Consider the following 15,063-nt stretch of genomic DNA (forward strand, 5'->3'; position numbering starts at 1 on the left):
GTTTCCAGCAGACTGAGATGTGATACTGTTTAATCTACACTGGACAAGTAGACTGAGCCCTAGTCCACACGTACACGAGTACTTTCAAAAATAAGGGTTTTCCCACCTTTGTTCTCAAAAAGAATCCTGTTCACACACACACTTGAAACGTTGTCAAAAGCGTGCCGATAAAACTCCTACCCTAAAGCCACAGTAAGAAGAAGAAGCTGTAAGCCAATCAGAATCCTGAAAAAAATGACTCTTACCACAAGCCTACATGTAGCTGTGACCTCTGAAGCACATTCTGACACCTCTGTTCCTCAATGTAGTGACTGTGCATGTGTGTGTGAACATGTTTAAAAAGCTCTGGTAGTAACAGCAGAATTAATTGAGATATTATTAAAATGGCAATATTCAAATCACAGGAGCTGCAATTTTTTGATATGGGTAAAATGTATCACAACCTACCTTTATAAATCAAGAACTGGTGCTGCAGAGATGCCCCTGCCTACAAATCATATTTCACATGTGAAGGAACGTGTTTGTTTGGTACTGACCCCAACAACAATCACATTTTTAGATTTTTTTTCATTGAGAATGAAATGCAAAAATCACCACTCCCACTAAAACTGACTCATCATAATAACAGTATTTGTCAAAATAGTTGCAATATGTTTTTTGTTTTTTTTTGCATATCGTGCAGCCTTACTGCCTCATTTGTGATCACTCATAAAGAGGATAAAGAGGTAAAGGAGATAACAGCGCACACTCTGATGTTACAAGCGAGAACCTAAGTTCTCTTTCATAGCATTCATTTCGTGTCGGTAGACAGTTAAGCTCGGTCCTGGAGAGACAGTTAGCTTGAGGGGTAAAGTTGGGAACTTCTGCTCGCAGCGAGAAGAGGTTTTTGAAGAATAACTGGCAGCACAGTGTCAGGCCCTTTTATAGGGGGAGGGTCCCCACCCTCTCTGGCACTGACACACTTGATTCCAGCCATTACTGGCTGGCAGAATGCAATAGGAGCTTCTGATGAGGTCACACTATTGGTGTTCCCAATGTGAGACACTCACTCATGCTACTCAGAGAACCAGGGTTACGCAAGTAACCTAAAGTTTTCCCTGTCGACACGCCAACACTGAAGAGTTTCTGTTCACTTTTGATCCTTTTTACAAATGGTCTGTTTTCAGTGACCCAAAATGCAGTTTTCATGTGGACAAAAGGCCAAAATGTTTTCACTTAAACCCGTGTATGTGTGGACTAGGCCTTACAGCACTACCAAAGACCAAATATAGAACAGTAAAGTGGGGGTAACACTGGTCTGTTGAAGCCAAAATTCCATTCAACATTTGTAAAAAGAGACTTTCAAACATTTTTAAAGCATAAAAGCCTTTCTGTCCTGTTCTACCTTCCCAAAAAATTGACCAGTTAAAGAAAAATGTTGCTATTTTTCAACATGGACCATATTTGCCCATGTTTGTGTATCTAAGTATCTAATGAGGTTTTTGAAATCGGTCCAGTGTTCAACAAGAGCTTCAAAATGGGCTGCAATGTAATCCTCAGGGTAATAATGCACTGTCAGTGTGCGTCGACTTAAAGTGCTCGTCTTTGCCACTGACAGACTCAGATTGTTTTAGAAGTGTCTGACAAAGAAATAAAACATTTACTTTTCACTTGATCCACTCTGTTTATTACCGTCTCCCTGCAACAACTCAACTTGCGAGACTTCATAATGACACTTTTACTGAGCGGACTTTATTTGACATAATAACAAACAGACCAGGTCAAGCCAAAAGTTAAAAAATAAAGTTTACTTTCTTTGTCAGACACTTCTAATAACAGTCTCAGCCTGTCAGTGGCAGAACAAGCACCTTTTAGAGGGCGTACATCAATGGTGTGATGTTGCCTCAAATGTTTGCAGCCTGTTTTGTTGCTGCCGTTTCAGCCCTATCGCTCAATACTGGACCAATTTCAAAAATTGTTGCTCCCATCAGTCACTTGGACACAAAACATGGGAAAATAGGGTCCAGGTTAAAAAATACCAAAGTTTTTCTTTAAGTGGTTGATTTCACTCCTCTGTACACCTGCACAAGAAAACCTAACAACACAACTCCAGCCATAATTTCACCTGTCTGTCCACTGCTGCTGATCCTTCTCTGGTAGATCCTTTGCCCACTGTCTACTTTCACTGTAGCCTTTTATTTTCCCTGCAAGACACATATTCATTTAGCATAAACTTCTCTGTAGTTCAAGTCTACATTGAAACAGTTCATGTTTTTTTCTGATTTTTTTAACTGAAGCTGTAAACCTTTATGTCCTCACGTCAGGAGGACGTGACCTTCACTTACTTTCTACTTACTCGGAGAAAATATTCCACTCTTGCTAATCTTTCTCCTTTTCTCAGTCCATCAGGAGCAGAATCATTGGTAAGACAAGGCTGAGTGTGTTTGGGCCTGGGTTAAAAGACACGTGGCATGCTTAGCAGAATCTCTGTGGTAGCTGCTTGAACCTGGCTGACACAACAGATCCAATCAAATGTTAATCCAGTGCCCACTTCTTTTAAAGTTCAAACTGAGGGGGAAAAACTGTTAAATGTTAAAACAGAGGCATTTAAATTTCAATTTAGCCGTGTGTGTTGATGGTACACGTGGAGAAGGAGAGGCAGATGACCCGGAGTCTCTAGAGCAAACACATCTACAAGTAAACACATCTCACTAATAGTGATATACGTAGTTTAAATGTAAAAGGAAGGTTATTATTACAGTTTTCTGCACTGTTAGGAAAAAGGCAAGATTATATGTTTATACCTTATCTGAAGTTATGTCAGGCTGGAGTCAGACTAATACCATGAACGGTACAGTTTCACACAAATCTTGCACCATTTCAACCGCAAACATTCAGCAGAATCTATCAAGCTTCACAATCATTACTTGCGCAGCCACGTCACACGAAACAGTGGGATTAACAAATATACATGTTATCAGCTAAAAAGGTAAAATGTGACAAATAAATAGAAGCAAATATACATTACCCCTCCATCCTCAAAATTAGCCCTAAAAACCAATAACAGCCAGCAAAGCTTCCCTTGACACTATATTCGAGTAGTTACGCAAGTCCACACCTCTGGATCCATGTCTCCCCTGCTGCTTTACCGCTATTTAAATAAAATATAAAAACACTTAGAGAGAGTGAACTCTCCTCGGGAAGAAAAACTGCATTTGAGTAGCTATATGTCAGTATTGTAAAGTAAATTTATGGCTAACACCATCTGTTCGTGAGAAAAAAAGTGGAGCAGCTCTGTGAAAAACACGATCCACGTCTGCAGGAGCTCGTCTCGTCTGTCAGGTGCCAAAGTACTTCACGTGTCAGCCATTTTGAGATGATGTTGCAGCTTGCTGCAAACTGTGTCTGCAGCAGGGTGTAAGGCCTTGGGGAAGAGAAACAGGAGCTAGTGACAGTCTTTTTATCCTCCAGTTTTGCCCCAGCGAAAACTAGAACTAGATGGTGGTTTGGTCATTACATGAGGATGAGTGCAGGGTTTGCTTGTGTGGTGATCAAGGTATCGCCACATGAATGACTGGGTAGGCACAGTGAGACAAACACCCAGGAGGTCTGAAAATATGCAGTAACAGATCATAACACTTGAGAATGTGCTAGATCGAGAATATTAAGTTGTAGAAACAGATAATACCTAAATGGATTGTATCGCAAACCTTTTCCTATGACTGATTTCATGTTAAGGTGCCGATCCATGAACACTGCCTCTCCTCCGTCACTTCTCATATTATTACAATATTCCAGTATTTGCACCAGTTAAGACATTATCCAACACTTATCATATTAGTGTGTGCACTATGCAGGGCAGCAGGAATGAAGTTATGATATATCAAAAAAGAGGCATAGGAGGGCTCAGAAGCTTGTTGGAGGTCAGATTTGGGGGCAAAGGAAGCAGCTTTGCCAGTCCCAGAGGCTGAGAGGTCAGACGTTGTTGGGGCTAACGTTCTTCAGGTTGTTGAGCTCTAGCTCCAGCTGGCGTATTCGCACGTCCTTGGTGGTCAGCTCCTCCTTCAGCCGCCGCAGTTCCTCCTGCTGCCGGAAGAACATCCGCAGGAGCTACGGGAAGAAAAAGAAAGACTTGTGCATGTAACAAATACACTTTGACAAATAAGAAAGAAAATCTGATGTTAACTGAGAGAATTCTGACACATCTACTGTTTAGATTTATACTGTTTTCACCTGGTGAGTCTGTGTGTGTGTGTGTGTGTGTGTGTGTGTGCGCACCCCTACAACTATTTTCTAAAAGTAGATTATTAGGTACGTAGAGAGACAGCAGAGTAGAGATACCTCGTTCTCTGTTCTGGGCGGTACATTCTCCAGCAGGTCGATCCCATTCACCACTACGCTCTTCTTTTCCTTCACTGGGGCCTTGAACACTAACTGGTTCGGTCGGTGGTAACCGTCCTTCAGAGACATCAAGACTGGGTCTGTTTGGACAAAGTACGCAAAAACTCTCATGTGAAAACCAACACAAGGCACAGAGAGGCACACGTCCTTCACAGACCACCAGATCAATCTAGTATTGCTCTGTGTTGGTCCAACTCCCTATAATAGTGACAGTATGAAGAGATGGCAATGAAAAAGAAATAAAGACAGTGATTGACAGTAACTGTATTTTATCGCCATGTTTTACTGTAGCTTTGTTTTCAAATATCTGTCACGACTAAGAGATGACTTCCAGAGCATCACATCACCAAATGCAGGGTAACATGTTGGTATTAAACTTAGATCTTTTCCCTACAAATGTCTTCTGTTAAAAGGTTGTTTCATAAATCACCAAAGAAGCCAACCAATCCAGTGTGTGTTATTTTACCTCTGTTAATCCCTCCCAGCCATTCACTTGCAGACAGCGCAGGTTCTGTCCCTGCTGTCATGGGGTAGATGTCCTCCTGGTATGTGTCTGACTGTAAATCAGAAAACACCACATACATTATTATCATATCGATTAGATTTGGCATCTGGGAAAATAACTCTTATATCAGTGTCTTAAACATATGGAGGGGTATTAGGACCAGGCATAGGATTTTAAATTTTACTTTGCATTATGAAAATTAAATCAAAATGTTGGGAATAAAATCAAACTTTCAGAAATTGTGCCATGCATAAAAAAAAAATAGTTGAGGAAGATTTTTGTATTTGCGTTAAAGAACACTGCGATCGTCTGCTGCTGGTTTGTTGGAGGTTCCCAGCAACAACTGGAAGAATATCGGGGATGCGGCCTTTGTCAATGACGCCCTACTACCTACAGATATCAGGGAAGCTAGCTCGCTAAATGTTTTTAAAAGAAAGCTTATCTCTTTTCACAACATGTCTACTTTATTGAGGCGGTTGTAACTCTGGAAGCTCAGGAGATTGGCTGCTTGATCCCCTGCTCCTGCAGTCAGCATGTCGAAGTATCCTGTATCCTAACTCCAAATTGCGGCTGTGCCAACAATGTGTGAGTGCGTGTGAATGTTTAAGCTGAGTAGCAGGTGGCACCTTTTATTGTAGCCTCAGCCACCAGTGTATGAATGTGTGTGAATATATAGATAGATAGATAGATAGATAGATACAAAATATGGAAAACCCTGCCTTTAAATATCTGACCTGCTGGCTCAGTGGATAGTTTGAAATGACAAATTTTAAACAACAACTCAAACCTTTGGAGTGCATATGGACAATAAACTGGACTGGTCCAAAAACAGGTCAGAGCCGCCTCCATTTTCTGAGGAGGTCCGTCAACATCTGCTGGACAATGCTGAGGATGTTTTATGAGTCTGTGGTGGCCAGTGCTGTCCTGTTTGCTGCTGTGTGCTGGGGCAGCAGGTTGAGGGTAGCAGACGCCAACAGACTCAATAAACTGATTCCTAAGGACCGTAACATGGCGGGGGCGGAGCTGGACTCTCTGGTGGCAGTGAGAGGAGGACGCTGTCTAAGATACATGTCGTCTTGGACAATGTCTCCCAACCTCTCCACCATGTGCTGGTCGGACACAGGAGCACATTCAGTGACGGACTTATTCCCCTGAGATGCACCACAGAGTGCCACAGGAAGTCACTCCTGCCTGTCGCTATAAACATGTGCAGCTCCTCCCTCAGAGTGTCAGCTGCTCTGAGTCAGTAGACTGGCAACTGGACTTCATTCACCATCTGAATTTATTATTCACAAGTTTCTCTTGGGTGCAGTTATTAAACTTTAGTTACTAAAGTTATTAGTTATTAAAATTAAATTATACGACTTTATTACGCACATAACTGTACATATTTCTTATGTTTACTTTTATTCTATTGTTTGTTCTATTGATGTTTATATTGTAGTTGCATTTCACACTGACAGCCTCACCATAGTGACAATATATATTTTATTTTTTAATATTTTTATATCTAAAGTACTAGTGTTAAACACTGTAGCATAATGCACATTCTATTTTTTATTTTTATTTTGATGTACATTTTCATTTCTATTTTATTTTATGTCATTTTATTTTTATTTTATTGCTTTATATTTACATACTTCTATTTCTTCTCTTATTCTTACTTCTTACAATTCACTATTCTTAACACTGGAGCGACTGTAACGAATCACAATGCAGCTACGTGTTTTAATATTTTTAAAATGTTCTTTTAATTGGTTGATTAATTAATTAATTTATGTATTCTTCTTATATCTCCTTGAATGAGTGTATGATTTTATTTCTTTGCTGTTTGGCTCTGCCGCTGAATTTTAAATCACTTTGTGCTGCATTCTGTGCACGAAAGGTGCTATATGAATAAAGTTAATTCAGTCATATGTAATTGTATATATACATCTTTCTCCTGTAATGTATTTTTTCTCATGCCTGACATTAGCGCTGAAAGTTTGACTTTATCCTCAACATTTTGATTTCATTCTTGTAATATTTCTCCTTATGCCTGGCCCAGTATTATTCCATATAAAGAAGCTTTCTTTGTTTCAAAGCATGAAATGTGACCTCTCTGCACGGGTTTGAAAAGATGTTTTATGCACACCACTGCCTCAGCGAGCACTTACTGTCCTCTTCTTTCTGTTTTGCTGCAGACCACCGACACATTTGTTCCAAAGTGAAACCAGTAAATGAAAAATGATCCTCTTGTGTTGGGATTAATTACCTAATTGTCCTTGTTTGCTCTCAGCTCTGATTAGCCAGCTTATACACTGTGTGTTTCTGTTCATTACATGCCAGAATACTGTATATCTTAGAGAAGTTGATTAAAGTCAGACAAAACCTTAATGGCTCTCTAACCCATTATGTGCTAGATGAATGTGACATATTGCAGAAATGATTAATAATGAGAGAACAGAGTAGAATCAGTTCATTTCATTATTTCACTCACCCTTCTTGGCACAATCATGGAAATGGGCTCAATCAAACCCTTCAGGGTGACGAGCTTGTAGAAGCGGAACACCTCGCAAGCTCCCACATCCAGCCCGTGCTTTGGCATCACACCTGCAGACAAAAACAAGAGAGCATGTGGTGCCACAACCGTTTTGACAACATGACATCTCCTCCCAGAATTCATGGCTATTTTGGAGTCACATCAACAGGAGAAAAACATCAACCTGCTGCAAAACGACAGCCAGAATGTGGAGCTCAGAAAACTACAGCGAGGGGATATTTAAATTCATCTGGCTCTTTTTCCCTTCAATGAGTGTCATCCTTTCAGCCATGCAACACTTTCAGATGAGTGACCCCCCCCAGTCTCTAAAGACTGCTCATGAAGTGGTTTGGATGTGTCTCTCTGCTCTCAGCAGGAGAGCTCATATATTGTTCATCAACAAATGACTTACCGAGTCCTTTCTGTGGTGCCGGGGACCGGAACTCCATTAGGTATTGTAAGTACGGCTTCTCTGTGGTAATCTCAAAGTAACGGATGTTGCCGTCCCCCTGCCAAGGCACCAGAATGTGGCAATTACAGAACAGCTCAACACGTAGCTCCTCAAAGTTTCAACCGTGTCATGTTTTTCACATCAGGCTTCTTAAAGGTGTCAGTCAGTGATTCTGGAGAAAGACTGTTGACATTCATGTGTCAGATTTACTGTCCCTCTCGCTCCCACTGCCCTTCTCTTTACACTGCACATCTATGGCCTTTCCCTGTCCTGTGAACATCATGATATTGTTGTGTGGCTCAGTCTGAGCAATTTTGTTTGTTTGTTATTTACAGAGTCATGGCTGAACATGCAGCTCTCTGTCAGTGAGGAGATATTTGCTGAATCCGACAAAGTGTATTAGGTTAGAATTGCTGACTGCACTTTCAATGCATTAACTACAGCCTCATCTTATTTGGTGCTGTGCTCCAATTCTAAGAATAAACTGTACTGTTATAGATTTAAATTATTTCAATGTTTCTTTAAATGTTTTAAATGAAGGGAGGGCACTGATGATGAGAAAAGTAAAATTCATCTCTTTTAGAGTAACCATCTTACCAGTTCAAGACTGATATTATAAATAACAAGCATTAACAAGTGTGAAAAATGTGACTTTGCAGTTAAAGTGATGACAGATAATTGAAGGATGTTTCAAAGTGTTAAGTAATGAATATTTTAACAATAACTTTTGTAATGTGAATGTCACTCTGCAAACTGATTTACATTTACATACAAGATTAATAATGATATCACATTTCAGTCACCCAAACTGGATCGGGTATCTGACGCAGATTGAAAAACGACCTGTAGAAACAACTTGTCAAATATTAAGGCTGCATAATATTCAAAGAAAAAAAAAGATGAAGCGATATGAGTCATAATTTTTGCATTTCATTTTCACTGAAAAAAAAAAAAAAAGATGGTGTGGTTTTTCTGGGGTCTGTACTAGGTGTCAGGATCCATTGATCTCGCTCAATTTATTGATTCAATGATCCAGTGTCATTGATGCAAAGTGAAAACATCAATCTATATCTCCATATTTTGGTCATACTTTTATTTTGAAAGCCTGTGTCACTGTCAAACAGCGACAGGCAGATGGCAAGCAACCGAGAGAAAGACAATAAGGATAACGTTACTTATTTGGGAATAAATCATTAGAGTGGATAGTATTGTGATTTTGATAAATATTTCTATTAATTGTGCAGCCATATCAAATATAAGGCATAAAAACAGACATTACAAGAAACATATTTGACACTGACACATCAAATTTATCTCATACTGGTTTGACATTGACCTTTTTGCTCAGTTTATTTATGAGGCACTTCCTGCTCCTCTACATTTTTGTTGATGGGATGCCAAATGGCGACATTCTTACTAAACTATTAATGTGAATTATGCATGTATGTTGTTGTTACTTTAAAAAGGTCATTGTTGACCTTTATAGCTTATTTGGTATTTGCCATATTAAATTTGTACTGATTGTTTATACCCTATCTGGTCAGGTGACAATTTCAATCGTCTCCCCTGGGTCTGTAAATGCCTGTATCTCTCCTACACACTTGTTATTATCAGCGTACAAACATCTTTAATTATAAAAAGATGAATACTAACCTAGTAGAAACCCTTCATAGTAGAAAAAATAAAAGGAGCTGTATACGACATGCAGAGTGTGTGAGTCAGAGTTTGATTCAGCTGTCTACATACAGCTCTTGACATGGAATTGGCTGAGCCGGTGGCTAGCAGCTAATGGTGCTAGCAGCTAAAACAGTGCTAACAATGGCAACAGTGCTGACCGAGCTTACATTGTTAACCTGGGGGAAAGCGCAGGGTCGGTGTTGGCTTTTGTTACATGGCTGCTCCCATAGCAGCGGTAACTGCCTGGTGAGTGCAGTGCAGATTGGCAGCGGTTAGCTAGCCAGAGGGACACGCTAACCGGGACTCATATGCACAAACATTCACATTAAAGGTCATTAACAACTCCTTTACATTTAGATCCGAATCAGGTAAATCTGATAAATACTACAGTCATGAAAAACTGTTACGGCACAGATGGGGTTGGTGCTGACCTTGCCTGCCAGGTACAACATGTGCGTGTCAGCATCATAGAAGGGAAACAACAGTCCTGAGAGGCCGTCTATGTCCTCCTCCACAATTGGCATGGACAAATCCTCCTGGGAAGAGCAACACACACACACACACACACACACACACACACACACACACACACACACACACACACAGGGAATTAAATACACACACAGGCTCCACCCACTCTGGCATTACATGCACAAGCCATATGGAGGTGTTGTCTGACCTGATCCCAGAGAGCGATCTGCCGGGTGTTCCAGCGTGAAACCCCTGTGGTGAGCAGTCGCTTCATGTTACCCAGGAACACCACACGGTTTACACGGTGGTTCTTACAGCTGGCTTGCTGTTGGAGCAACGCACAAAAATAAAGCTTTAATGGTACATGCACCTCAAGTTCATTCTCTAAAGTATTTTAATTATTCAGTCTTGTGACTATTATATTGTTCTGACAAGACAGAGAAAGAATATGGCTCTATAACAGGCAACCCTCCAATATTTTAATGGCATAACATTTTAATTATTTAATACATGGTTTTAATAGTTACTCCAGAACCTTGGCATACCAGCATCAATATTATTTTATCTAATTTTCTTTTTAAATGAAATACCACAGCCAAAAATACGCCTCTGTTTCAGAGTAAATCTGTATTTCAAGTACAGAATATTTTTATGATTTGTCCCTTCTCTTTCTGTCACTTCTCCTCCTCCTACTGATTGGTCTTGATCACCTCCACTTGGTGCACCAGCGCCACAGCACATGGGTCTAATTAGAAACCATTTCATCATAGTGATCAGGCGGCAGGATCACCAAGGTCAAACAATAAGTGGTTGAGGAGTGCTGTAGTTTTTAATTAGCAGCAATAAAATGAAATGAAAATTATTATTGTGTAGACAGAAGTTAATTTGACCACAGTTTTGGCTTTAAAAACTGAATATGTATCCTCATGGAGCTGGAGTTTCTCTAAAGACCTGAAGGTACAAGGCCTGCCCAAGGACTAAGGAGACAATACAGCCAAAATGATGAGTGGAGAGCCTGAACGTTACACAATATTTGACTGTTAAACATCTGATTTTAAAGCCATCAGCATTAATCTGCTGCTGTATCAGCCACCGGTCTCCTGGTTTCAGGCCTTCTACAAGATTTTTGCAGCAGGGATTTTTTTTTTTTTCCATTCAGCAACACGAGCATCAGTGAGGTCGAGCACTGATATTGTGCAATAAGATCTGGCTCAGTGTCTCTGACCCTGTTCTTCCCAAGGGTGCTGGATGGGGTTGAAATCAGGGCTCTGTGCAAGCCAGTCAGGTTCTTCCACACCAAACTGTGAAAAAAATTTCTTTATGAACCTAACATTAGGGGTGGAGGTATGTTGAAACAGGACAGTGCCTCCTTGAAGCTTTTGTCACAAATCTAGAGGTACTCTATATCCTAAAATATAAGTATATCTAATATAAGTTTCTCCTAATTTGAACTAAGGGGCCTAAACCATGGAAAACAGCTCAACAAAAGAACACATACTTTTGTGTTTATGAGGTCACAATTAATAATTGCCCCAGTATAATCAGTCATAGTAAAGGATATTTTCAACACAAACAGTTGTCCCCTAAATACGCACACTCCCACAAAAATACCCACTCCCTCCTGCTGACCTGAAGGACGGCCCCAGAGCGTGGCTCAATGACACGCAGCTTCTTGTCTTTGCAGCTGGTGGCCAGCAGGCTGCCATCTGTGTTGAAGGACATGCTGAGGATGACGTCAGTGTGGCAGTCGATCATTTTTACCGGCTCTCCGATCTCCAGGTTCCAGATCAGGATCTGATACAGTCAGGAGGGATTGTTTGGGTGGAGCTGTTAGATGGCTGTGGTGCTTGAATCAGTGATGTTATTACGTTGTGAGCTCATGAAAAGGATCTGAGTTTGTTTTTGTGTGCGACTACTAATATCAGACAGTATTCTCCGCTGATATCTAAAGTGAGATAAGAAGCATGTCTCATGGTTTCAACGGAAGCTAAATATCATATTCTGTTCTTTGAAAATCTTTTTTTTTTATGTAGGAACTATTTGCATTCAACAGAACTACACCCTCCAACCGAATCACCACACGGAAGGAAGTGTGCATCTGCTCATGAACAAGAGGCTTGAGCTAATGAAAGATGTAAACATAAATAGTGTCCCCCTCGGCTGAGCTGTAACGTTAGCTAGCTCAGTGGTGCTAGGTAAGCTAGCAGTCAATGCACACTTAAGCCTGATTTATGGTCCTGCGTTAAATCACCGACGTCGCTACGTCGTAGGGTACGTGGCTATGCAGAAGGCTCGCTGTAGCCCCCGGTGTAGCCTGACGTGCACCTCCCCAAAAATGTAACTACACGTCGAGGCGACGCAGACCCAGCGCAGACCGAGAGGGCTGTAATTGGTTTGCTTGGTAGCAACGCATTTCTGGTTCCATATTTCCAGATTGCGCCATCCCCGCCATGTTTAAACATCTTCTGTTGTGATGTAGATGTTGCAGTACTAAGGCCCATTTATGCTCAACGTTCAATACGGATATGGATACGGACCGATATGGACGGAGCTGTCTGTCCGTGCTCCGCGTTCATTTCTCTGTGACCGTAAAAGCCAGAAGCTAAACAAAGAATCAACTAGAGACGATGATAACCATTCAGGAAAGGAACGCAGCCTCCTACCGCTCTGGCGGTGAATTGCACCGCGACGAAATGGAGTGACGGAGAAGTTCGAAGGGTTCACGACGGCATCACGGCAACGACGTAGGTACGTCGTAGGTACGTCGCAGGACCATAAATCAGGCTTTACCTCTGCACAGTCATATGGTTGGAGAGTGTAGTTTGGTAGAGGGAAAATAGTCCCTATGTGAAACTGCTCGCAGCAAGGTCTGCGAATCATCTTGAGTTAACAGGTCATGATTTCTCAAAAGAGACAGTGTTGTTGAGTTTTTCAACGTCGTTTTTGGCGCTTTGAGCACCACAAGGCGAGTGCCATCTAGTTCCATTACACTGGAGAGAAGGAAAACATCTCTATGGCCGATATCTCCAACACTCAACAACTCACACCAAAACAATCTAGATCAGTAAATATCACTACAGGTAAGAGAAAAACATGTACTTTTGATTTTGGGGTGAACTGTCTCTTTAAGAATAACTATATAGAAACAGCCAGTATTCTTGCTGATGGTCTCATCTTCTTATGTAGGTCATATAGAGGCATCAGTGTTGAACTGTGTAGTTGCTGTTACTCCTGAATGAGCTAAATAACACAAATTGACAAAATGTAATGAGTATCTAAGAAAGAATATTTCCTTAAACGTGTGTTTTATGTTAATTGAATCACTGTGCAGGTGATGTTCATGCTGCTGCCACTGTACAATGTTTATTCAAGCTTGGTTACTCGTCACTGATGTGGTACCTTGTAGTCGTAGCCAGCACTGAAAAGAATGCCGCTGCTGGTGGGGTGCCACTCGATCACGCCCACCCGTCTGCTGTGGCCATACAGCTCCAGCACCGCCTCCGTCATGTTGCGCCTCAGACCGCCCTCTGGGATCTCCCATACTCGCACCTGCCACGTTCACATAAACAGAGTCAGTATAAAGGAATACACAGTGTGTCTGGGTTGTTATAAAGCACACACACACACGTTTTTATAAAATGGGTCAATAAGTATTATGCTTTTGTCAGAGGCCACTTCATATTTGTCTCTAACTACAATCAGGATGACACAGCTAGAGATCCCTCTGATCAAAAATAGCACAGTATCAATGTAGCCCATTGCATTAGGATTAGACTGGATTACAGCGATGGCCGCAGGCTCTGTGTTCGACCAGAGGAGATTATCAGTCAACAAGTGAAAGTACTATACAGGGCACAGTGCTACTATGTCTTTACTATGCTCAGCAGTGTAATGTAACAGCTGCATGCACTGAGAAAAAAGGCCCACAGATTCCCAGTATTTGTCATGTAACATCTGAGATTAAGACTAATACTGATTACATTTGACATTGTGTATGATGTCATTTATCTAATCAGTTACTGAACAGCTAGTGTGTGTATTTCTTATTTCACACAAACAGCAACCAGCCAGGAGTGAAAAATGAAGCCGATGCGAAGTTCCAAAATACTGCAGTTCCTCAAATGGCCACTTGAGGCTGGCTCCAAAATCCCCATTAACCTCCATTTTAAAACTCCGAACTTTACAGCAGAAATAAACATGTTTACAGCCTGGTACACAAAACAGTTACGGTCTCCAAAAACTGTATGTGAGGTGAATTTATATACAACTCTCTTGCTTACATTTCATTTAGGCTTAAAGTTAAGGCGGGTGCCGTCAGTTGACAAGTCAGTACCGCGACAACAACGATGGTTAGGTTATGTAACCATGGTGTTACCTCAGATTTACAGAGTGCAGGGGTAACTGTAGCTACTTCATTCTGTTTTCAGGTCATGGCAGTTAAGTGTAACATTTTGGTCGCCATAAAAAAGTCTTGTTCAGTGTTTTTAGTTCTGGGTCTTTAACAGGGGTCCACAACCCCTACAGTTTCCTCAGATTTACCACAGGGAGACCCACACAGTTATTGTTTTGTCACTAGATAGGCAGCTAAATCACTGTGTGTCTGTTACAGCGAGGCAAACTAGTTAGCTAGCAGTTGCGTACTATCCAGACATACTGGCTAAGTAGCTGTGTTATTGTTTCAAGTGTGCGGACATTACTGTGGGCCATCCACCTCAGAAAAAATGTGATGCATAAATCTATAATTCTGCTGGTAATTATTATTTTCATATCTTAGTATTGTATGCATCATAAAGGGGTATGTTTGGCACTTAAGGTTGCCGTACATGTTGCTGTGGGTCTAGTTTAATATGCAACCCAATTTTGTACAAAATGTTTAGCAAGAGGTCTCTGCTCCATCTCTCTTCAGCTAAAGGGTCCTTGGCCTAAAAAATGTCAAAGACCCCTGATTTTGCTGTTTTTTGTTAGCAAAACTAAGCATCGTCACAGCTAGCCATAGCTGTTAATGCAGCATGCTAACTAAGCTAGCTGCTAAATATAGTTATCTCTACCATCTCATCT

The 15,063-nt window shown here is 41.0% G+C and overlaps 1 protein-coding gene across 3 annotated transcripts in view; it reads right to left on the reverse strand.

The window, feature by feature from the left end:
* Positions 1-13: 13 nt before the first annotated feature.
* Positions 14-15,063, reverse strand: part of coro2ba (coronin, actin binding protein, 2Ba) — a 78,432-nt gene continuing 63,382 nt past the window's right edge. For all 3 annotated transcript variants that reach the window (XM_049566179.1, XM_049566169.1, XM_049566187.1), the window contains 9 exons: positions 13,405-13,554; positions 11,635-11,799; positions 10,214-10,330; positions 9,966-10,070; positions 7,819-7,915; positions 7,365-7,477; positions 4,847-4,937; positions 4,321-4,460; positions 14-4,089 (listed from right to left, as the gene is read on the reverse strand). In XM_049566179.1, the coding sequence (XP_049422136.1) occupies positions 3,955-4,089; positions 4,321-4,460; positions 4,847-4,937; positions 7,365-7,477; positions 7,819-7,915; positions 9,966-10,070; positions 10,214-10,330; positions 11,635-11,799; positions 13,405-13,554 (1,113 nt within the window). In that variant the 3' untranslated portion in view covers positions 14-3,954. The remainder of the gene's footprint in view (positions 4,090-4,320; positions 4,461-4,846; positions 4,938-7,364; positions 7,478-7,818; positions 7,916-9,965; positions 10,071-10,213; positions 10,331-11,634; positions 11,800-13,404; positions 13,555-15,063) is intronic.

This window comes from Epinephelus fuscoguttatus, linkage group LG2 (genome assembly GCF_011397635.1).
Source record: "Epinephelus fuscoguttatus linkage group LG2, E.fuscoguttatus.final_Chr_v1".
Lineage (NCBI taxonomy): Eukaryota > Metazoa > Chordata > Actinopteri > Perciformes > Serranidae > Epinephelus > Epinephelus fuscoguttatus.